General features: G+C 35.6%; 2 protein-coding genes across 2 annotated transcripts in view; both read left to right on the top strand.

Annotated features, from left to right (window-relative positions):
- The window catches only part of LOC128997120 (GPI ethanolamine phosphate transferase 2-like), a 34,159-nt gene extending 26,819 nt beyond the window's left edge, over positions 1-7,340 (top strand). Inside the window, exons 12-14 of the mRNA XM_054422701.1 lie at positions 4,706-4,934; positions 5,848-6,008; positions 7,102-7,340. Coding sequence (XP_054278676.1) covers positions 4,706-4,934; positions 5,848-6,008; positions 7,102-7,339 — 628 coding nt within the window. The 3' untranslated portion in view covers position 7,340. The remainder of the gene's footprint in view (positions 1-4,705; positions 4,935-5,847; positions 6,009-7,101) is intronic.
- Positions 7,341-13,278: 5,938 nt separating this feature from the next.
- LOC128996669 (rRNA N6-adenosine-methyltransferase METTL5-like) lies at positions 13,279-24,773 on the top strand. The gene is made up of 4 exons (XM_054422099.1): positions 13,279-13,620; positions 21,195-21,307; positions 22,077-22,387; positions 24,215-24,773. The coding sequence occupies exons 3-4, from the start codon at positions 22,229-22,231 to the stop codon at positions 24,716-24,718; spliced, it is 663 nt and encodes a 220-aa protein (XP_054278074.1). The 5' UTR covers positions 13,279-13,620; positions 21,195-21,307; positions 22,077-22,228; the 3' UTR covers positions 24,719-24,773.
- Positions 24,774-25,418: the final 645 nt, after the last annotated feature.

Here is a 25,418-nt window from a genome sequence, read left to right as displayed (position 1 = left end):
AGCTGAAATTAGGGGTCTGCGGGTCCCCGATTTTTTCGGGTCGGGTCGGGCCAGCGGAAGGCCCGAGAGACCGGGTCGGGTCAGAGATTTTTTCGGGCCAAGATCGGGTCGGGCCAAAAAAAAAATTATTATTTTCAAAGTTATAATAAGTAATTTTCAAAGAAACACTCTTATATATATTATTACAGAGGAATTAAAACGTTAAAATTATAATTAAATATTAAGTTTGCTCACGTTTAAGAACAAAGACACAACAGAGCAAATGCCGTACTGTCACTAGTCAGAGCCAGTCGTCTACTGACAAAACAAAAGCCGTGACGCAACAGTGCAAAGAAAACGAAGTCAAAAGAAAGACTATTTATCCAGAGGTACCAGTTTAATTATTTATTGTTTATTCCATACCTAGTTTAAAATATATTTTAGTATTTTATTTACATAATAAATTATAAACAAAAGAAATATCTGATATAGTGTACAGATCTGTATCTTGTTCTTTTATTTTCCTGTGTCCTTTTTGTCATTCAGTAACAAAACAAAACAACACTTCTGATCGTCTGGTTCGGCATTGTATGGTCACCATTTAATTTTTTTTAAGTATCAAGTATCAGCAAGTCTACAAAGAGGTTAGGCCTAAATATTTTATAATTTTATGAAAGTTTTTATCAGTAAAATTATGTTTTTCTTAAGTTAGATTGAGTTTCAAAAAAGATATTTCTAAGATCTAATACAATATTTACAAGACACAAACTACCATGAATTAATTTCTTTGGAAATTATCTGTAACAGTTTTATATTTTTGAATAAAGAAAATATATCTTTTTGTCTCTACTTCCTTGTTTCGTTACTTGCATTTTGTCAGCAATTGGAACAATCGGGTGGTGTAATAGGGGTGGGGGAGGGGGAGGGTCTATGACCTTGAGTGTCCCCGGGCCTGGCTCTGGTTGTGTAAGAGGGGCGGGGAGGGGAGGGGGAGGGTCTGTAACCTTGAGTGTCCCCGGGCCCGGCTGTGAGAGTGATTCATGGTTTTTTGTTTACATTCTACTACCCTTCCCCCTTCCTTCCGAGAAAAAGACCCTACAGTTTCAAAAACATCGACTTACAGTATAAAAACATTGAGTTGTGTTGCTAATTAGGACACTATAATGTCTCTGCTGTCTGCTTATGTTGCCAAATTAGCATTTAACTTTCTTTTCTCTTGATTTAATATAATTTTCTATATATTAAGAGTTCCTTTTCAGGTACCTAATTATTGTGATATTGTTTGACTTGAGTTTATGGATTTTTAATTCTTTTCATTTATTAGCTAAAATCAGTTGTTTTAGGATTTTAATCTCTTGCAATACCGTAGGTCTATAACTGTGTATGACATGATATATGCAATTTTTACAGTCTTTACTATAACTAACTATACCATAAACAATGTATGTGTGTTATTTACTGTTTTAGAGTTTTTAAAGTGAATTAGTTTACACACAATCTTTTCTTCAATGAGTTCTCCACTTGTCATGTTGCTTAGTCTATTACTATTTTAGGCCCTATAAAAAATAATTCCTATGTAAAGCTGTAGGCCTAGTAATGCCAATAATAAATAATTCTTTATTTATGATGATGTAACTAATAATGCTATTGTAAGTGTGAGGTTTTTATACTTAGGAGGTTAGGAGGCAGGGAATGAATGATTCATATTGCATGGTGGAAACATAGAATTTTTATTTTCTTCTTGCTTGCAGTCTTTAAGCCAGTCCACAGGCCCTAAACTTGAGATAAGGTTAATTGATTTGTTTATGATCCTTTTATATTAAGTTCCATTACAAACTTGTTGTAATATAGCTGTTTAGATATTTCAACAGTTATGAAAATGGGAAAGAATGGCTTGATAAAAAAAATTATTTTCTTCTTTCTTGCAGTTGAGGCAACTCCTAAGCTGTAAATAAGTTATGAACATGAAATAATATACATAAATACAACCGTTTTTCATATGTTATTTTTAAGTAATATTATAAACACAGATAGGAGTTAAAAAAAGAAAAAAAATCTGGTAATTAATAATTTTTGGCCCGACCCGATTTTGGCCCGAAACCCGAGGATCAAAATTATTGGCCCGACCCGACCCGACCCGAACCAAAAAAGTCTGACCCGCAGACCCCTAGCTGAAATAAACAAAACATACTTACAGCTGATGTATTTTTAACATTAGGTATATGGAAAGTTCCCTTTGGAAAGAAATTACGACCTTATAGGGCAATTTAAGAAATAATGGATAATTTTGCGCAAGGTTTCTCGTCATGACGAACATTTTAAGTATATGGTTTATGGGGGTGTGACTTGTAGTTTCCTCAAAAGTTCATGGGTACTTTTGGCTTTATATATAGACTAGTGGCTTGTAGGGACATAAGTCCCTAAAAAGCTTAATAATATAAAACAAACCATCTAATATTTAAACAAACTAAGTAATATATTATCTATGTGTCATAATATAAGCCATATCTTTCGTGTAAAAAACAGTTTGTTGTTTGTCTTTGTTAGCCGTTGTTGATGTTATTTTCAATAAATCATTCGAATCCCTACAGGTTTAACCCTGCTAAAGGTAGCAAACATATAATTGTTTGTGAATGAATACTGGTTTATTAGGCTAGCTTTGGTCTTGTGGGTGATAAAAAAAGACTTTCCTGAAATTTGAATTTTGGAAATTCTCTTCGTCAAATATGAAAAGGCAAATAAAGGTGTGTTGATGTAAGCTTCGTTCTTGGCCAAACGCGCTAAATTAGCATCCCTGCCCAGTAAATATTTCTAAGTTTATACTATTACAGTAGTGAAGAGTAAAGGCATTCCATTGACCAAACTTAACCCTAGATTTTTCTGATCAACATAAAAAAAACAACAATTAGTGTATGTGGTAGTATTCCTCTTAAAGGTGAGATTGAAGTTACATATTCTATCAAATTAGGCCTAATCATCGGCTGATTCTTAACTCCTTTGCAAGCAACAGACAGGACCTGAAAATCTCCAAACAATATTGTTTTCCTCCCATTGGAACTTGTCATAAGTTAGTACTTACTTAACTAACAAATACATATTTCCTGTACGAACCAATTCCATCTTCGTCACCAATTCCATCTACATGATCATTGACATGTAAATTGTTAATTTATTTATTTTAGAGCTAATTATGTTTAACTGTTATATTTTAAAGAGTGATTGCTACTCGCTTGGTGCATTCTTGCTGTTAGGCCTACTCTAACAGGAAATAACTGTATGTATTATTAAAAAAAAAAAAAAACACAACTTTGACGATGTCTATTGTAATACTTGTATTGCTTAATGACAAATAAAGATCTTGAATCTTGAATCTTGAATCTTGAATCTTAAATCTTGAATCTTTTTTCCCAGATTATTTTCTAAGAGTAGCCGTTGAGGATATTCCACTTCATAAAAAATATTGATTAAACACTTCAATAAATATCAAATTTAAAATGAAGAAAGTGTAGAATAAATCTAAAACATATGTTTTGAAATGAAAACAAAGCAGAAGTTTTCTATTTAATCTTCAATCGGTAATTATTTAGTCAATGTGGTTATTTCGTGTTAAACGTTAAAAATACATAAATTTGAAAAGTTGCACAGTAAAATAATTTTTTTCCACATTCTAAAACGTAACTAAAAAGTCTTAATTATTATAGGTAACGTTATCCCTGGTTTTATATAGTATACATTTCAGAATTGACTGGCAAATAAGTTATTTAAATGTTAACATTGCGTACTGGCTTGATGATAAATCACGATCAGCTGTATTGAAGTAAACAAAAATGTGCAATAAATGGCTTCTAATGCTATTCGTATGGAGAACATTTTACGTTATATCTCGTTTTCTGGTATCTTTATGGAAATTCTGCTATTTTTCCCGAGTCCCTGGGGTCAAGACCTTTAATTTAAGACCCCTCCCACTTTTCTACGACTTCCCAGACGTCCACAATTTTCTGGTAAAAATTTTGTCTTACAGAATTATATATAAGGATGTGACTTGTAGTTTCCTCAAAAGTTCATGGGTACTTTTGGCTTTATAGATGAGGATTGTGTTTTTATGTTGCCATCTATAGCTTCTTTGGAATGTTTGGACAAGTAAGACTAATGTATTGTCATTGTCTGGTGAATTAAAACTGCGTCAAACTGTAAAACAAAAACAGCAATGTTGATGGTTTAAAAGCTATACAGTTCATACTTGTACTGTACCAGCTCACACCTTGCTTTGCTTTATTTGAACAGGCCTGATGCCTATGTGGACAGGCTAATTCATTGTTAAAAGAGGCTGCCCAGTCAATTTAAGGACCTTTGTGTGTTGTACCATTGCATTTCCGATACTGAAATAGACATAATAATCTATATACCAGCTGTAGCTGTTTACAAACAATTTCAAACTCACAGAGTGCACTGATATCAAGACATATTTCCTTTTCCCTTAATGATATTTGATGTATCATAAAATGCTATATGAGTAGTTTACGATAAGTTATCCTCTCGTTTTAGCTTGATCAAAAAATGTCTGTATCTAACAAAATAGGTAACTGACATCAGTACTCTTGCTGGCTCAATTCAATTCCGCCCATTTTCATTCTAAATAAAAAGGCTGAAGCTTTATTTATAGGCACATGATGACTACTTCTATCAATGGTCAAAGGTTGTACTTGATAACAGTGGTGTGTTCCAGGAGTATAACACTAGCCAGAGTCTGCTGGTGTCTGCTGTTAGTGGTGCTACTTCTTAGTCGCTCTGTTCTGCGCAGTCTGCTGGTCTGTTGGCTGCTAGCAGTCTGTCTGCTGCTTAGGTCGTACAACACCGTGCTGGTTCCTGTGCTGTATCTGGTCAGCAGAACTGTATCAGCCACCTCCAGCAATGTGCTGCCGCTGTGGCTCGGCTCTGTCTTCTACTTTTATCAGGTATGAGTATCAAAAGAATTTTCTAGTGGATTGAGAAAACTAATATTTTTTTACCTGTAAAGTATACCTAATACATTTTGTTTACTTTTTAAATTTATTGAAACAAACGTACCACCTTGAAACTTTTGCTTTGGTGCATTTAATTAATAGATGATCCTTGTTAAGCCTTTAATCTCTGCTCATTAGAAAAACAGTGAAAGTTAACTGAGCAATGTGTTAACATGAAAATAAAATGTATTGTGAAGCTCACTAGCAGTTAAAATAACTGTTTAAAAAAGACCTTGGCACGGATCACTTTGATATCTTCTCTCCCTTGAGTCTTTTACGCCACCCTTGCACATAACATACTTTTTGATCCCCATACACTTAGAGAAAGTTAGTCTCTGTTGCGGATTTACTGAGGCTTCACAAATAAATTCTTTCACAATGACACATTACTCAATTGCACAATTTTTCAAACAATCTGCAAAGACAATTAAAGTCTGTGACCAAACTAACCTGAGTGTTGTCAAACCAGCTGGAATGTGGAGGGGATGTCAGGTGACCAAGCAAAATGGCGTTTGGCTTTGAGACTAAAGCAGTTTATTTCTTGGAAAACACTGAAAACAGGCCCGGTATTTATTAGCTACACCTTGAATCAGGCTATGAAATGTACGTATGGAGACACAGTTTGCTCCCTTATATGGTAAACAATATAGAATGTACATTCTCACAATGGCTGAGAATCATGTCCAAGTGTATTTATGGTGGATTAAAGCTATTTTAATTTCTATCATCATTTGATTGCTCTAGGCTGTTTATGGTGGTGTCAGAATATATGTCTAAAACAATGTAAAAAATTGAGTAACGTCTTATTCGTGGACTTCTCAAAGATACTTTCTTTATGACATTTTAAGACACAATACTGTTGCAGGGTAACTCCAACAGTCTAGCCAGTGTGGACCTGGCAGCTGGCTATGTAGGCCTGGAGGATTACAATGTGTCTGTGGTTGGCATCCTACTGATAGTCCACACCTACAGCATGCCTGTCCTAGCATACCTAGTGCACGTGCACTCGATAGTGGAGAAAACAAGGTAAGGCTACAATGAAGTTGACTTGTTTGGGCAACAGAATATTACTGTAGTTGATTATTCATTTTCTCCTCCAGGTAACTGCCAAGTCACGACTATAATTTTGGTTATGTACCTTGTTATTGTCAATCCAATATCAGATATTTGATGGGGAGAAAAGTAAAATTTTTTAACATAGGCACTACATTTTGTCCTAAAAACGTAACAAAGGTTTTTGAAAACAGTTCTAGACATTTATTTTTATGTCCCACCTTCACATTCTAGGACACTAGGATTCTAGCCTGGAACTGTTTTCACACAAACACAATATTTCAGGCTAGTCCAGAGGGTAGCGACATTATCACATAGATAAAATCCATTGGAGATTGGCGCGATTTGGACCCAGGACCTCGGGCACTGAAGGCCCTTGATTTACAACTAGACCAGCTCGCTCTCCTAGATATAGACTTAAAAAACGGCTTTAGAAAGCCACCTTGCTGCGGAGGACCCCTGGACCCACCTCTTGACAAGATCCTAGAACCGCCATTGCCTACATTCTGTCACAAATCATGTCAAGTTTAAACATTTGGTAACATTTTTTGTGCGTCAAACAATATTTATTTTTTACTATCTTATGAAATTTGACAAAGATGTAACAATGCTTAAAAATTAAAAATTAGTCATCTAAGACAAAACCTATGTCATAGTGTAGTTGAGTTATAAATAAAACTTTATCTTAAGCTGGGTTTTCCTAGGCGTGGAAGCGGAGAGAGGAACGTGGAGAGCGGAAAAGAGATTAACATGGTGTTCCGCTCCGCTTCTAGGAAAACAGTAACATGAAATTACCTAAGACAAGTGGAGTCTGCTCTCCGCGTTCCTCTCGCCGCTCTCCTCTTCCACGCCTAGGAAAACCCGGCTTTAACCTCAAGACAATTCATGAGCTGAAAGTCAGTACTTCCAAATAATTATTTGAAAATGATTAAGGAATGATTTTAAACTCAAAATTCACCTTGTGTGATTTGTGCTACTTTTACTGTATTAATATAGCACTTGCAGTTTTTTTCTAAACCAAATACTCAATAAGTGATCATCGATTACAAGGTGGTTATTGTTACAGATACTGGGAGACTCAACTGAGCACCAGTGTTGCAGTGATGGTGTTTTTACAACTACTGCATGTGTTTGTCTGCCTCCTAGTCATCACTATACAGAGATATCATCTATTTGTCTGGACAGTGTTTGCACCCAAACTGCTCTACGTGGCAGCCCAGACATTGGTGTGTTTTGTTCTAGTCAGTATTACAAACATTTGTATGTTTTATACCAAAATAACCAAAGTATCATTCCATGTGTAAGACTGAGTAAAATGTATATTTTTCAGGATGTTTAATTTTTTACCTATATATCTTTTGTGATGAAGAAGTTAGGTTTAAACAATACATACATTTTGAGTAGGCCTTAACAATAATTTAATTGCAGATCAATAACAGTAATAGAGAGACAGTAACTAAATAAATTATCTTGATTGAATGTACAAAACTTCTACAAGTGCACTCGGCTTTATTTAAAGAATTTGTTTTCTTCTAAATATTCAATTACCCATTTATGATTATATGTAAAGGGTCTTTTAGTCATTTATATTATAAAATTGGGTTGGCCTAACAGTTGGTTACAATATTGTATAAATGAATTGTGGTATTGTGATTCATATTTTAAAAAATCAATACTTTCGTTTAATTGAAATGTAGATTGTGCTGTGCACTGAGCTGAAGCTAAACAAAGTCACCGGCACCGTCGCTGTTTTGAACTAGATAGTTTCTAAGTTGGCTATGAAAATTGTTAACCGTGATTACAAAACTAATACTGTAGCTAAAGTAAATAAGTGTTCAAATAAAATCCCTGTCGGGTGTCGGTATCATCGGAATCGACTTTTGACAATCGAGTCTTAGTACAGATACCAATATCCAAGTATCGGTGGTATCGATGACGATTATCGACACATCCCCTTTTAGAACTGCATCGGTATTTCGATGCATGGGCTGGATCGAATTGGGATTCGATGCATCAAATCGAAATTTCAATGCATCGCACTCGCACACCACTAGGCCTACCTATCACCCAGTGTCAGCTGTTGCTGTCAGTGAAATGGATGATGCAAGCGATGTCTAGGTTGCCGATTATTAGTAGGCCTAGTATGTCAATATTTAAAGGGGTTTAGGGATTAAATAAAACCCAAACATTTTCCTTTCTTGTTATTTATTTGTCAAATATCAATGAAAATAACGAAATCGGCTTAACGTCGACTCGAGTTGCGAGTATCTTTAACTACTCGACTGGATTGTGGAGTATTGCCAACTACTTGAGTAATTACTCAACAGTGGAGTACTCGCCCACCCCTAGTCATTTGACAATGGAGCAGACACTCACACATGAACCATAAAGTGAATGATTGTGCTTTGAGAGCATCACTAGGACCTTACAATAAAACTATGATTTTCCTATGACAATACTCATTGGCCATCTTCGCTCTTACCTGAGACAATATTGGATTGGTCGGACCTGGAGGTGCCACAACGACCACTGACAATTTCCATGGGAAAGCAAACGGCAAAGGTGACGCAAATGTCCCGATCTTAAAGAGCTTCAAGTTCCGAATGACGATGTGCTCCATTGGTTACCAGAACTACCTGTAAAGAGATGTTTATCCATTTTGTCTATTTCACAGGCATAATAAACTACAATGGTTGTCTTTTAGGTTTTTTATATTACTTTAGAGTAGGTCTTTGGGTTGATGTGTTGATGACTCTTGTCTAGTAGGTCTACTAGCCATGATACCATAAACCTAAACCAAACGATTTCTTTTAAATCAGCTGTGGTTAAATTAAACATACTTGTTTACAAACTAATCAGCTGATTTTATTTTGTCTGAAGACCAAATAAAATCAGCTGATTAGTTGTAAACAAGTATGTTTAATTTAACCACAGCTGATTTAAAAGAAATAGGTTGTTTAGTGTGAATTTTATAAACAGTAAATAGGTGTGCAATTTTTAAGCCATCCTAATGATTGATAATTTATAAAAAAAATGACACTTGGGGTTATGTAATATTTTATTACTGTTTGAAATAATCTAAAATCGTTTAAAAATAACTTGCAAAGCGGACGCAGACAGTTGCATTGTTGTGGCAGACTTAGGCCGCATGCCTTCACATGCACTACATCTAACCTCCAGCGGTCACGTATTACTAAAGCTGCCATAACTTGAATGAAGTTAATATTCATCCAATCTAAAAGGTTAAGGTGTCAAACGATTTGTAATTAAATTATCTTAAAAAAGTTATTCTTGTAAATATTTTGTAAACTCAGCGGTTTATGAGTATTATAAGAAACAAAATTTTAAATGGCCGCCATTTTGTTTTATGAATTTAAAAAATGTTCATAATTTTTTTGTAGCTTTTTCTAGTTGTCATAAATGTTTTTGCAAAGTTTCAATTTTTTATCTCTTACCATTTTTTAGAAAACAATAAGTGAAAAAAACAAAATGGCGGCTGTGTGAGTAACTAAGGACTTCCGGTCAATTTAAATATGATATTTGGATTTGTTTCATACCCAGGAACAATACCCTAAAATATCCGACACGAATTCTGAAACACCCTGTATATATATATACAAAATGAAAAAGTAAATCGGTCCCGAGTCCAGGTCTTACCATGAGACCTACGGTAATAGCTTATTCCCCTATATGGGAAATTCGCTAAAATTTATAAGATAAAAATCGAAAAAAGGTTTACCGGTACTATTAAAAAATAAGTTCTGTTCATTAATAAAATTATAAATGCATCAAATTCTAAGTTAAGAAGTAGTCGCATTGGCCCCGGCTGGTTTCGAACTGGATACCTCCTGAAAAACTAGTCCGAAACGCTACCAACTATGCCACGACCGCCACTGGAATCACTTCGTCTCGTTACGGTCATCGTGTTGCCTCAAGAGAAGACATTAGCCACTATAGATATGACGTCACCACACCTTTAGCCATCGTCCCTCATGTAATGAAATGAAATGAAATGAAATCAACTTTATTCATACTTTGCAAACATGTGCACGAATGGCGTCATTACATTGGATCAAAATCATAATGTTTAATCCTAAAAAAGTACAAAAGATATAATCACTATTGAAAAAGTTCTTATTCTAATATATTATGTAAGAGGAAAAATTCGTTCTTTGAATAAAGGGGATTGGTTAAAAAGTACATTTTTAGATTATTTTTAAATTTTGTAGTCCTTGTGTAGTCCTTTAGTTTTGTTGGAAGAGCATTGTAACATTTTATACCCATATACATTGGTTTTTTTTTTCAAAAAATCTTAATCTATGTGAAGGTGTTGCATAGTTATTTCTGTTTCTGGTACAATATTGATGAGAATCCCCTACCAGTGAGACATTATTTGAATTTTTGACAGTATATAGTACACATTGATAGATATAATAGCTATATACAGTCATTATGCCTAGTTCTTCAAATTTTTCCCTAACAGAATCTTGCCAATCCAAATTTAACATAATGCGTATTGCTCTTTTCTGGAGAATTAAAATTCTGTCTAAATTAGCTTGTGATGTTCCTCCATAAATACTTATACCAAAGGATAAATGTGAGTGAATATGAGCAAAATAAACCGATTTTAGGGATTCAAGTTTACAAAATTTTGATAATTGATAAAGTGCAAATAGGCCTGTTGACATTCGATTTGCCACATGATCAATATGATCATTCCAGCTTAATTTACTGTCTATGTATAATCCTAGAAATTTAGTGTTCTCAACAATTTGTATATCTTCACCGGCTAATTTTAGTGCTGGGTAATCTGAATTGGTATTAGTTTTTAGATTAAAGCGTGTAAAATTAGTTTTGGAAAGATTTAGTAATAGCTGATGATCTGAAAAAAGTTATTGATGTTCATCAAGTTATCGATGGCAGATTTTTCTATCTCATGAACAGATTTTCCGCTTACAAGAAGATTAGAATCATCGGCATATAAACAGATGGTATTCATTGTTGAATTTGAAATAACATTGGGTAATCCATTGATATATGTAAGAAATAGTAGAGGACCCAAAATAGAACCCTGTGGTACACCATGTTTAATTGTTCTCAACTGCGATCTTGTTTTAACCATCTGGTTATGATTGTTTAAGTGTGTAATTTCTACGAACTGTTTCCTATTAGTTAAATATGATTGAAACCATTTTAGTGAAATTCCTACAACCCCTAGTCCTTCAAATTTTTTTAACAATTTATGATGAGATACACTGTCAAATGCTTTGCTTAGGTCCATAAATATTCCAATTACTTTATCTCCCCTATCTACAGAATCAATTATTGACTCAATATATGTAGCAGCCGCTGATATTACAGAATGATTTGATCTAAAACCGTGCTGCTCTTTATCGAGTAGATCATTACTTTCTAAAAAGTTAACAAGCTGATTATACATAGCTTTTTCATAAATTTTAGACATGACAGGTAACAAGGCTACTGGGCGATAGTTTGAAACATCTAATTGGTCCCCTTTTTTATAAAGAGGTTTTACTTTAGAAATTTTTAATTTATCTGGAAATATGCCGGATATAAATGATGAATTTACTAAGTGTGCAAATGGTTTTTTAAGTGAACTCTGGGCATGCTTTATTACTGTTATGGGAACATCGTCGAAGCCTGATGATAGTTTATTATCAAATATGGAAATTATTTTACTGATATCTGTCTCACTGATTGGTTCACATCTAAATTAATTTTTTTGGTTATTTATTACTAAATTAGGTACTGAAAAATTGGGTGTATTTATTTTTGGAATTACATCAGAATCAACTACATTGACATAAAAATCATTAAAAGTGTTACATATAACCGTAGGGTCATTATATACTTTTGAATTTACCTCTATTTCATCTATGCTCTTCACAACTTTTTTTTTGTTTTTTATATTTAAATTAATTAAATTCCAAGTTGTCTTGGACACATTCCCTGATCTCAAAATTTTTCCATCCATATAACTTTGTTTGGCTTTGAAAATATTTTTTTTTTAATGCTTTGTTCATTTCTTTAGCTGAATTCACTAAAGATTCATTTTTTGTTATCCTCCCTAATGTGCTTTTTTTCTATAATTTTTTTCCTCTCGGTTTCTAGCTCATGATTATTCCAAGGGACTTTTTGATCAGTATCTCTACATTTAGTAATAGGAAAGCATATATCAAAGTAATACATAAAAATACTGTTGAAGATGTTAAATTTCAACTCTACTGGTGCAAAGTAGACCTCCTCCCAACCCTCCTGACTCAGCATATTTGAGAATTTTTTAAGATTTTGGTTAGAAAATATTCTTACTGATTTGGTTTGGGCAATGTATGCCCATTGCCCATTCGTGACACGGTGTAGTGCTTCCCCATTCTCCCAAGGCAGTGGCTATTCGCACGGTGCGAATAATCGCATGTCAGAATAGTCACTTCGTTCTCCCCACACTAATTTGTTGACTCCAGTCAAGACTGGCACCAAACAGCTTTTGTCTTGTTCTTCACATTGGGCGAGTCGGCTTTTCAACACTTTAAAATCTCTAGTGAATGTTGAGAGGAGAGGACTTCATATGAAGAAGAGTGTCATCTATAATATAACAATGTTTAAGATGTTGTAGTGTATGGTAATTTATGAGCATCATACACGTTCCCAACTTACCGTCACACTCCTCTGTAACTAAAGGATGAAACGAAAAAGAAAAAATGAAATGAAAAATTGATTTATAATTCATATTGTTTCGGTAACTAACTCCAGTCCGCGGCCTAGTTTGAAGTGGCAACTATATTGACTCCGCTTGAAAATGTACAGATATAGATTTTAATTAATATTGTTTCGGTTTTCAATTCTGTATGTTTTATTTTCAATATTTTAATAAATTTATGTTTATAAATTTAAATCAATAAAGTACGAATTAATGAGCTGATGTCACCTGTCTGCCATGTTATCTTATGGGACGTAATGTCACTGAACAACACCACTACTTGCGACGTTGCCAATTCTACCAGGCCGCGTCCTGTAGTTAAAGGCGGCCGTGCCGTGCTCCAGTCCAGTCCACCAGTCTCCTCAGTCCATTTCCGTCGCCCTGTCTCCTATCTGTACGTCGTCGTCGGTCGTCCCCGTTCGTCTCCTTCCAATCCAAGCTCCTTCACTCCGTCCGTCAGTGTCAGTCTGTCCTGTCAGTGTCAGTGTCAGTGTAAGTCCGTTCCGTTTTCCGTTTGGTCTATCTTTATTACGAGGTGTTTTGTTTTGTGTTGTTCCCACTGACCTACAATAATAACGTTGTTCCATGTTCAATTTAATTATTTAAATAATAATGTTAGTGTTTGATTTAGCATGAAGATTTTAGGTGCATATTTACTATTTTTGTTAAATATACAAAAATAGCCTAGGAAAAGCTTAATCAAGAGAACTAGCCTAAGTTAGGCCTAGATCCAAGGCCTTTTTTAACTAGCCTACCTAAGTAGCCTAGGCCTTATCCCAGTGTGTCATTGATAGGCCTATCTCATATTTTTTGCAAGGTCTAACTAGGCCTAGCTTAGTATGGCATTTCAGACTCAAACTGCAAGAGGTAAGTTTTTTTTTCGGGGTAGACTTCCGTAAGTATCTGTTGTCAAAAACAACCGAATGAAATATCAATAACCTAACCATACGATATATCGAATGAAATAATCGATAACTTATTAGTTTATTAAATAATTTTTCATTCAGTTGTTTTTGACAACAGATACGGAAGTGTACCCCTTTTTAGCTGTAAGTTGAAATAGGCCTACCCTAACTAAATTAGGCCTAATTTAAATATCTATCTATATATTAATAGGCAAGCATGTTTCTTTAAACCCTTTTGGTAATTATTTGGACGTAGTGACTACTCGCAAAAGTGAAATTTTCTTTTTTCATAATGACCTAAATTTCACGCTGAATCCGAAAATGACGTTTTTATTTTTTGGAAAATACCGGAAATTCCCGAAAAAAGGGAAAAACGGGGAAATTTTTTTTTTACTCAAAATACGTCATGTGGGTACTCAAAATACGCGGAATATTGTGTAAATTAACCCTCCGAGTGTCCATAGTTTAGGCCTTAATGTCCACCTATTTTTGGCCCCTTTGCAAGGTTTTATTAAAACGGATCTGAGAAGCTTAAAACAATGTCAATTCTAATGTTCTATATACCATTTTGTTTGGAAAATCATGGGCTTCAATATTATATATAAAACATAAGGAAAATTTTTTCAAAAAAAAAATTTTTAGGTAAAAAAAAAATATAATTTCGAAAATTTTCAAAAAAAAAATAAGTTCGCGCTCAATGAAATTGTATAAATTATAGGCCTATAAATATTTGAAAATAGCCACTTTGTTCTAAATTTAATGAGGATTACAAATATATAATCATATAGCGAGGTAAGTTATCAAATAAATAAGTTATGAGCGAAAAACGGATTTCAGTACATAGCGTTTAGCTAAGAATGCATAGCCTAACCATAGCTAGGAATCTGGCTGATAATTTACATCAATATCACTACCTACTTCTTCAGGATCATCAACCAGCACTTCAAAACCACTTAAATCTTCTTATAATGCACCACGTATATCACTACTTTTGATTTTTAACACTAAAACAATGATAAACGTAATAAAACACATCAGTCATCGGTCCGGGGGAACCTAGCTGTTTACAAATAAACGCACGTCAGCTGTCTGCTACAATATTTTCGGAACTAAAATGAATAGCGCTTAGAGACAGACCTCTGGAGAAAGCTTAGAATATTACGGAAAGAACGATACCTAACTCGATCCAGTTCAATCCGATTCAGTCAGTCATAGAGCCTTCGCCGTAAACGATGTTTGTGCGTCATAAAAGTGACGCATGACCCTACACAAAGTGTGTTGTGCGTCATTTTTATGACGCGTGACACTCGGAGGGTTAAGAATATGCAAGAATTTTTTTGATCCGATGAAAAACACCGGAGATAGGGCGAAAAAACTGAATAATCGGTTAGGTTAGGCTTGGTAAGGTTACGTTAGGTTTGTTTAGGTTCGGTTAGGTTAGGTTAGGTTAGTATAGGTTAAGTTTGTTAAGGTTAGGTTAGGTAAGGTTAGGTTTGGTTAGGTTCGGTTAGGTTCGGTTAGGTTAGGTTAGGTTTGGTTAGGTTCGGTTTGAATAGTTAAGGTTAAGTTTGGTTAGGTTAGTTTATCAATAACATGAGTATTGTAAGTAAACTAACCTAACCTAACCAAACCTAACCAAACAAAACCTAACCTAACCAAACCTAACCTAACCAAACCAAACCCAACCTAACCAAACCAAACCTAACCTAACCTAACCTGACCAAATCTAAACTAACCTAACCTAACCAAATCCAAACTAACCTAACCAAACCTAACCTTACCTAACTTAACCTAGCCTAACCTAACCAAACCTAACCTAACCTTAACAAACTTAACCTATACTAACCTATAACCGAACCTAACCTAAACAAACCTAACCTAACCTTACCAAGCCTAACCTAACCGATTATTCAGTTTTTTCGCCCTATCTCCGGTGTTTTTCATCGGATCAATTTTTGCATATTCTTAATTTACACAATATTCCGCGTATTTTGAGTACCCACATGACGTATTTTGAGTAAAATAAAAATTCCCCGTTTTCCCTTTTTTCGGGAATTTCCGGTATTTTCCGAAAAATAAAAACGTCATTTTCGGATTCAGCGTGAAATTTAGGTCATTATGAAAAAAGAAAATTTCACTTTTGCGAGTAGTCACTACGTCCAAATAATTACCAACCTTTTTTCTCAGCTATTGTGCATTGCAGGGAAAATTTACGCATAAGTACTGTTGGAAAGATATTTACCTGTAAGTTAGATGTGCAGAATCCCTTTATATAGGTTAAAGAATCCCTAAATTAAAATAGGTTCAAAAATAAGCACAAAAATGAATTTAAAATATATTGAAAAAATTAACATGGATCTTATGAGTTGCCATGCTGGTGACGAAATATAAACAGAAAATCAAAACAAATGGAAGAAATTCCAATCACATGTTTTATTCACAGTGTGGGATGAAAATGAAGAAGTCTGTACATTAAATATTTTTGGTCAAGCTTCGACCACTGGACGACCTCTAGTTTTAACTTAGTAGGTCCATCGTTTCCTTAGATTTTGTGAGGGTTTTCACAGTAAATATAAGTTAGCCTATTCTGGGCAATGGCTGTGTTGTTAAGGCTGTTTTAATGCCAGGTTCCCATGGGACATGAGTTTTCTCCTGTCAGCTCGCTTAGCCTACTTGAGCCTCGCCCTGTGGTGGGGTTCAAAGATCAATCTATATAAATAATAAATATATGTGGACGGCTGTTCAATAAGTTGAGACAACAATGGCAGAGTACAGGCCTATTGTTGAGGGTTGTGTAGGTAGTGGTTAGTTCTGTGATAAGTCACATTAACCGAAAAAAAGTTTCCTTGTTTTCATTAGGGTAAGTAATACTAAGTTGTTATTTAGCCTAAGTCCAGTATCACATTTAAATTTTTGAGCGAAGCTCTTATACGTCGACTCTTATGCATTTCGTAATACGCAAACTCCTCCTAGACGGCTGAATCAATCGTTTTCAAATTTTGCATGGCAATAAAGACCATATCGGTGAGTGCCAACATCTATATGACGTTGAAAAAGTCTCTCAGGAATCCGCCCCACTGGGTCTCAAAGTTTCAATGTAATCCTTATGGAAGCAGTATTTGTCACATAAACAAAGACATATGATCAGCTGTTGACTTTTAAATGCAGTAGATAAATAAATAGCTGATAAGCATTATTTCACAGATATTAGAACTGAAACGGTATGGATTATAAATATAATCAACACTAGCTTGAGGTCCGTGACGTAGGAAGAGGTGAAGGAAGTAGTAAAGGTGAGCAGTCTGGAGTGTGGAAACTGTTTATGACGATTAGATTAAGATATCTGCAATCCTAAAATGCTATTGGAAGGGAAGGAAAAAGGTCCGCGACGTAGGAAATGGTGAAGGAAGTAGTGAAGGCGAGCTGTTCGAGGTGTGGGACCTGTTTGTGACCATTAGATTCAGGTATTTACAGTCCTGTGATGCTATGGGAAGGGAGGGAAACAGGTCCTTGACGTAGGAAGTGGTGAAGGAAGTAGTAAATTCAAGCAGTCCGGACTGTGGGAACTGTTTGTGACGATTAGATTAAGGTATCTACAATCCTAAAATGGCATGGGAAGGGAGGAAAACGGGTCTGCGATGTAGAAAGTGGTGGATGAAGTAGTCAAGGCGAGCTGTCCGGAGTTTGGGAACTGTTTTTGACGAAAAGATTAAGGTATCTACAATTCCTAAAATGGTATGGGAAGGGAGGAAAACAGGTCTGCGATGTAGAAAGTGGTGGATGAAGTAGTCAAGGCGAGCTGTCCGAAGTTTAGGAACTGTTTTTGACAATTAGATTAAGGTATCTGCAATCCTAAAATGCTATGGAAAGGGAGGGAAAGAGGTCCGTGACGTAGGAAGTGGTAAAGGAAGTAGGCTACAGGGTGGCGCAGAGAAACGGAAAATTTTGAAATAATCATAATATGCCAAGAAAATTTTACAAAAAAATCTTTAATGCTGAAAATGTATTGGCCAAGTGTGGAAAATACATAAGAAATGTTTGAAATAGGAATAAAAGTTAAAAATCGCATTTTAAAAATCCCATCAATTAAGGGCTGTCTTTTGGGCGTATTCGTTCAATCGATTTTGAAGACTTAACATTGTGAAACGCAATGTGTCCTCTGGGATGTTGGAAACGTGTTCTTCAATCTGAGTCTTGAGCTCAATAAGATTTCTTGGTCTAGTCAGGTACACAACGCTCATTAGATGTCCACATAAAAAGAAGTCGCGCACTGAGATTTCTGGAGACTATGGACGTTAACGTTCCTTAAAATGATGCGCTCTCCAAACAAACGTCCCCATGCAGCCATTGACAGATTAGCAGTGTGTGAGGGTTTCTTGTGTGGTCTTGTTGAAACCAGGTTTGCTGAATTTCAATATCTGGAAAAGCATGAAGCCGTGGAGAAAAAAAATGTCTCCAGCATATGAATGTAACGTTGTGACAGTTACAGTAGAACCATCTTCATCCTCAAAAAAGTAAGGTCCAATCACACCAAGACAAGACATTGCATACCATACAGTAACTTTGGAACTGTGTAACGGACGTTGATGAAGTTCAGTGGATTTCGTTCAGCGCAGTAAAGCATGTTCTGCTTATTGACATGTCCATTTAAATGAAAATGATAGACATCCAAACATTTGCAGCTGTTGTACTGTCACCATTTTTGTAGTACGCTCTCACGGCGACTGCACGCTCCGCACCACTCCACTGTTCCATCTCAACTAAATGTCCATTACTACTTGGTGTCATGACTTCAGTTTCTTATTCCTACAAGACATACAGGTGTACCAACAACGACTTCAAAATTTCCCGTTTCTCTGCGCCACCCTGTAGTAAAGGCAAGCAGTCCGGACTGTGGGAACTGTTTGTGACGATTATATTAAGGTATTTGCAATCCTATGATGCTATGGGAGGGGAGGGAAACTGGTCCGTGACGTAGGAATTTGGGAAGGAAGTAGTAAAGGCAAGCAGTCCGGACTGTGGGAACTGTTTGTGACGATTAGATTAGGGTATCTGCAATCCTAAAATGCCATGGGAAGGGAGGAAAACAGGTCCGCGACAAAGGAAGTGGTGAAGGAAGTAGTCAAGGCGAGCTGTCCGGAGTGTGGAAACTGTTTATGACGATTAGATTAAGGTATCTACAATCCTAAAATGCTATGGGAAGGGAGGAAAATAGGTCTGCGATGTAGGAAGTGGTGGAGGAAGTAGTCAAGGCGAGCTGTCCGGAGTGTGGGAACTGGTTATGACGATTAGATTAAGGTATCTGCAATCCTAAAATGCTAAGGAAAGGGAGGAACACAGGTCAGCGATGTAGGAAGTGGTGAAGGAAGTAGTAAAGGCGTGTTGTTTGGAGTGTGGGATCTGTTTATGACGATTATATTAAGGTATCTACAATCCTAAAATGCTATGGGAAGAGAGGGAAACAGGTCCGCGACGTAGGAAGAGGAGAAAGAAGTAGTAAGGTGAGCAGTGTGGAGTGTAGGAACTGGAAACCGTTTGTAGCAGTTTCAATGTATCTGCAATGCTGAAATGCTATGAGAAGGGATTGAAGCATGCCCACCACATAGGAAATGGTGAAAGAAGTAGTAAAGGCTAGATGTACGAAGTGAGGGAATGTTTGTGGCAATTAGATTAACGTATCTAAAATACTAAAATGCTATGGAAAGTGATGAATACAGGTCCACGACGTAGGAAGTGGCTTAGGAAGTGGTAAAGTATGAGCATAGTGTGAGATCCGTCTGTGGCAGTTATATTAATGTATCTTCAATCCTAAAATGCTATGAGAAGGGAAGGAAACAGGCCCCACGACGTAGGAAGTGGTGAAGGAAGTAGTAAAGGCTGGCAGTGCATAGTGGGGGAACCGTTTGTGCAGTTTGATAAATGTATCTGTAATACTTAAATGCTATGAGAAAGGAAGGAAACAGGTCTATGACGTAGGAAATGGTGAAGGAAGTAGTAAGGCTAGCAGTGCAGAGTGTGGGAACTGTGTTTGGCAATTACATTAAATGTATATGCAATCCTAAAATGCTATGGGAAGAGAGGGAAACAGGTCCACGACGTAGGGGGTGGTGAAGGAAGTAGCACCTTTAGTGAGCAGTGTTGAGTGTAAGAATGGATTAATGTATCTGCAATGCTAAAATGCTATGGGAAGAGTCTGTAGACTGTATGTTAAAATGATTACGAAGCACGAATCGATACATATTTCGATACGTAATCAATAGTTTACAATAGAAATTTACAACTGAGTTGACAACAGCTGAGTTTTACTCCATAGAGGCTAAAAACGAATTTTATTCCCTAAAGAGTAAAAATGCTACTTTAGACCCGCAAAGCATGCACCAATGACGACTGTTTTTACTGCAGTATGACAAAAACAATATAACTTAATATGAACCCTTGATGACTCCGCTCAATTTTGTGGATGCCTCTGCGAACGCCACCTAGTATTAAGCCATATGTTAATTATTTATTTACATTGTTCATACAATAATATTTTACTTCCCAGTTATGAATAAACAGTTATGCAAGTTACAAGTGCTTGTATTTATTAGATATCAACCAAGTAAAATCAAACAACCAAAAACAATAAATTATTTTTAGATCTCAATATGAAAACAACAATAAAAGTCCTTTGTAGTCTAACTTACCTGCCACTATCAGCTGCATGTGACCCTGACCTATAGTCCGTCCGTTTGGCTATGATACCCAGCAGATTAGGGACTGTCTCGGAACTCAACTCACCCTCTCGACCCGTTCGTCGGGCTGGCCGGAGACAAACAGTGACTCACCCACTGTCACAGTCCCACATATCTGTAACTTTTTTTGTTTTAAGTTAAAATACATTTTTCTTTATACACTTGAGTTCTACACGAAATTCCAAAAATAATGAGCCCAAACACGATGTGGATACTTGATCTGAAAGTATTACAATTACTCTGTATCGTCACCAGCTTTGCCCGACTTTCAGATCGTAGATATTAAGTATCCACATCGTGTTTGGACTCATTATTCTTGGAATTTCATGTAGAACTCAAATATACAAAGAACAATTTAATTTTAACTTAAAATAAACAAAAAGTTACAGATCTGTGGTAAGGTAGGTAAACATTATATCAACGGCCAGCCTGGCGAGCGGGTCTGAAGGGTGAGTCGAGTTCCGAGAAGGTTCCTAATCCGCTGGGTAACATAGCCAAACGGACGGACTATAGTCCAATGCCCTTGACCAGACTGCAGGCTCTAAACTTCCAGTCTTATCAGGTTTTCACTTATCAGTTCTCAGAAGTGCATACTATCCTAACATTTGAGTTTATTTATTGATGGTTAAAAGGTAAATTAGTTTATAAACTATTGCAGCACAAAGTGTATACTACGCTATATAACTTTTTTTACTAGAATTTGGGAATAAAATGACTTTTTTATGTTTTCAAAAGAGAACACTTTTACAGGTTTGTTAACTATCCACCATCTTGATGTCGGAAATACTTTGTTATGTTCCAGAAAATAGAAAAATTCTTCTAGAAGATTTACAATTGAAGAAGCTGCAGCTTTTAAAGCAAGGAGTTGTACCTTTAACATCAACCCCATTAGCCATCTCTTCAGTACCAGGAAATGTAAGGCAAATCTTACCGTGTAAGGCAAAAAGTAAAACCTAACAACTCACCATGAAGCATAAACCTAAAAGCACAACCTAACTTAATAATAGTAATCCTTATTTAAAAATTCCAGATTCAAGATTTTTTTATTCCAACATATTTTTTACAAAACAATCTTAATAATAACATGTATTACAAAGCATTTCTAAATTAACATAATTAAATTTTAAAAACTAAAACTAATTTTACTCATAAACCGAATTAAATTTTCATGTTTATTGTCAAACCTTGTAATTATTCAAGCTGCACCTAAGGTATCTTTGACTTTTGATACAACTAGACATTCCATCCCCGATCCCCATGTTAAATTTGTCGCCATTTTTATCAATAGTGTCATAGTTGATGTGAGCCACCGACAGATTTTGCTGATATACCTAAATTACCTATTTTGCTTGAATACACACAGTTTTTTATCAAGTCAAACTAATGGAATGACTTATTGTGAGCTATATCAAAAGTTATGACCCATAAGCTTGGTAAGCAACAAAAATTAAGGCAGAACATTGAATTTTAGACATTACTGCAGCACATTCTGTGACTGGCTTACACAACTAACTTGCGTTCTTTTCAGTAAAAAAATTGGCAACAGCTGGTCCATATAGATGGAATGTCTACTTCAGTATCCAATAGTCAGTGACTATCCATAGTCAACATTCCTATTTAACCAAGTCCATCACATACTAACTTAACATATATTTCTCAAATTTCATCTACGATTGTGTTTCAGGCACCAAGCCCAGGATCTGAACACTTGTCTTCGGTCCAACGAGGAGCTGTTATACAAGCACAAGCGTCCTTCGGGTTTTTTGTCCCTCAAGACTCTCTGTTCGGCAACGTGATTCTCCCAGTACTTCCACGTTACGACATCAAACCGTGAGAATGGCGAGGATGAAGTTGAAGAAGCTAGAGCAATATTTGCAACAGGTTGAAGTGTTTGAGGACCCCAAGATCCACCTTGAGCAGTATGCTACTAGTCCACACTTGGCGGCTTGTATGCTCTACACTATACAAACTAGCTTTGGAGACTTGGAGGGAAAGGTAAAATATGTGGTTTCTTAGATTCAATGGAACATCATAATTCTTTGTAACTGGTGTAATAAATCACAGTTACCGGTACCGTACATAATTTGTGGCAGAAATGTTTAATCTTGTATAAATTTTGAAAGCATCAAGAACCATTGTAATTGAGGATTGCTCAGGAAAAAAAGACCACTTTAAGTTTATACTTGAATAGTTATAGGAAATAAGCTATTTAACTGTAGATCTCATAGTAAGGCCTACACCCTGGACGTTTTTTTTTTTTTGTTTTTGTTATGATAGCCTATCCCGAGATGAGATGATGACTTCAATGAAATTATTTGGTAAAAACGCATAAACCGTTGTTTCATTTTTACGTACTCAAATGAGTACCTGAACCAGCATAATAGGACTGCGGGAACAGGTTTTACAGGGTAAAAATTAGTGTTTCTCATATTTGACCCCAAAAAATAACATTTTGAAACTTTCTAATTAATTTTGTAATCATTCCCCATTTAATATGTAACGTTTAGCCTACTTAAGTTTGCTACTACAGGGTAAAGAAAAAAGTGTATTCTGATCAAAATGTTATAGTATAGTATAAAACTAATTAATTTTCCAAATTTGATAAAAACATATCCATAACCTAACAAATCATGTCAAATATTCATGTAATAACAACAGTCTACTTTTTATCCATAAGAATAATACAGGGATTTTAAATTTTTAAAATCTGGGAATTTTCTCCCTAACCATTAAGCATACAACACTGTGTTTTCCCTGTTGTTTCTCTTGTCTACACCATTGGCATTTGTTAGATGAGATGAGAGAGAATGATATTAAAACACTTTTTGGGAAAAGCGGTCCAAACCCATAGGCCTATATGCTTTGTGGGCATGCTGGGAATCGAATCCGTCCCTCCCGCACCGAAGTCAGACGCTAACCACTAGGCTAGAAACACACCTTATGCAATGAAAAAGTTATTGCAAGATAATGAAAGTACAGTACTGTAGTTGAATTGACACTCTTATCAGAATATGGTCCAGTGTGTTCTATCAATTACTTCTAATTTATTGTATTCACCGATTTTAAAACCATGCCAAACTAAAAGGACAATTTAATATATAACATATTCTATGTCACATAAAAGATCTTAACAGAAGTTAAGAGAGAAAAATATAAACTGACTTAGTGGTTATAGTGCTCCCACTAACAATCAAAAGGTTGCCGGATCGATCCTGAGAAAAGTCAGTAGCTTTTTGATGGTTCAAAACTGGACCCAGCTGTTCCTGAGCATTGGGCTTTAAATAAAGATCCTGACTAATGAAACAGCTGATATTAGTCAGTAACAAAGCTACACTGATCATCAGACTCTATACTACACTCATCCTTTTCTCATATTTGGGTTAAAATACACACATAGGGGGGCATCTGCATCTCAATAATTGATAGTTAATTGATATTTTTTTCATTAGTGAGCTCAATCCTCAAGTAGGTCCTGTTGTGGCTCATTCGACTATTTGTATGGAAAATTGACTACAGCTGGTCCTTTTAGATGGCATTGAAAAATTGACTACAGCTGGTCCTTTTAGATGGGATTGGAAAATTGACTACAGCTGGTCCTTTTAGATGGGATTGGAAAATTGACTACAGCTGGTCCTTTTAGATGGGATTGGAAAATTGACTACAGCTGGTCCTTTTAGATGGGATTGGAAAATTGACTACAGCTGGTCCTTTTAGATGGGATTGGAAAATTGACTACAGCTGGTCCTTTTAGATGGGATGTCTACTCTAGTATCTACAATGTTTGTTTAAGTTTAAACTAGCCTACCATATTTGATGTTTCAGGTAGTGGCAGACCTGGGTTGTGGCTGTGGTATGTTGACATTTGGCTCAGTTCTGCTCGGAGCCGGCTCATGCATCGGTTTCGACATTGACCATGAAGCTCTTGATATATTTAGCGAGAACCGCGAAGATCTAGGAGTGGACGATTGTGATAGTGTTTTGTGTGACGTGTGTAAGCTCGATGATAGGTGGAACAATTTCTTTGACACTGTTGTCATGAACCCACCCTTTGGAACGAGGCAGAAGGGCATTGACTTGGACTTTGTTAAGGTAGGACTTAGGCTGGCAAACACGGCTGTGTATTCACTTCATAAAACATCGACTAGAGAACACATTTTGAGTAAAGCTAAAGCGTGGGGGGTCGAGGCTAAGGTGGTGGCTGAACTGAAATTTGACTTGCCTCAGACTTATAAGTTTCACACCAAAAGTTCTGTTGATATAGAAGTGGACTTGATTAGGTTTTGGTTCAGCAAACCTAAACAGATGTGTGAGTTTATGAAGCAGTAGGGAATATTTTGTAATGTTTTAACTGTATCAATAAAGGTATAACTTTTTTTAAATACCTACCCATGTGAATTAATCAAAACCTTAATGTTTGGTGTTTAATTTCTTTAAACTATATCATACTTACTTTAGTAGAGAAATATTATTGGTGATTGAGTGTAAATCTTTTTAAAATAATTATTACAAACTCTTCCTACCATTATTAGTTTAATGAAACGGATATTCACAATGTCTTAGGATAAATTCAAGGAAGATTTCAGGTACACAATGTGACACTGTTTTGTGCTTTAATCTAGCATTACCTTTTGTTCTAAGAACAATCAAAGGGGATTAGATTCCAGACTTTGCAATAGTAATTTGCTCACTTTTTCAGTTCTAAAAAGTTTTTATTTGAAGATAAGTTACAGGCCTAATGATTCTATTTGAAAACTAGAGTTAGGATACTGAAACTGCGATACATCATTTTCACTTTTCATCTACAAAGATGCGAAGGTAACTTATTTCAAAATTAATATGTTTTAACTTTATTGTTGTTACCAAATCTATTTACTTTTCTTCCTTCAAATAACCTGTTTGTGATACTAAAGCCTTAAATAAAAATTTTTGTTGACATACTATCCATAAAAGATTGTTAATGATAAAACATTCTAAACATTATAAATACTCCTGTTTGTGCATTTTCTAGGTGATTGTGTGGACTCCC

This window comes from Macrosteles quadrilineatus, unplaced genomic scaffold (assembly GCF_028750875.1).
Source record: "Macrosteles quadrilineatus isolate MER2022 unplaced genomic scaffold, UCM_ALF_1.0 Scaffold_6__1_contigs__length_79288215, whole genome shotgun sequence".
Classification (NCBI taxonomy): Eukaryota; Metazoa; Arthropoda; class Insecta; order Hemiptera; family Cicadellidae; genus Macrosteles; species Macrosteles quadrilineatus.
The sequence above is the reverse complement of the archived record's forward strand: the minus strand, read 5'-3'. Positions and strand labels throughout refer to the sequence as shown.

Excerpts from the sequence above, each read along its gene's own strand:
- LOC128996669 (XM_054422099.1), top strand. The coding sequence starts at position 22,229 with ATGGCGAGGATGAAGTTGAAGAAGCTAGAGCAATATTTGCAACAGGTT. Across the intron at positions 22,388-24,214 it reads TTGGAGACTTGGAGGGAAAG|GTAGTGGCAGACCTGGGTTG; the intron begins GTAAAATATGTG and ends TTGATGTTTCAG.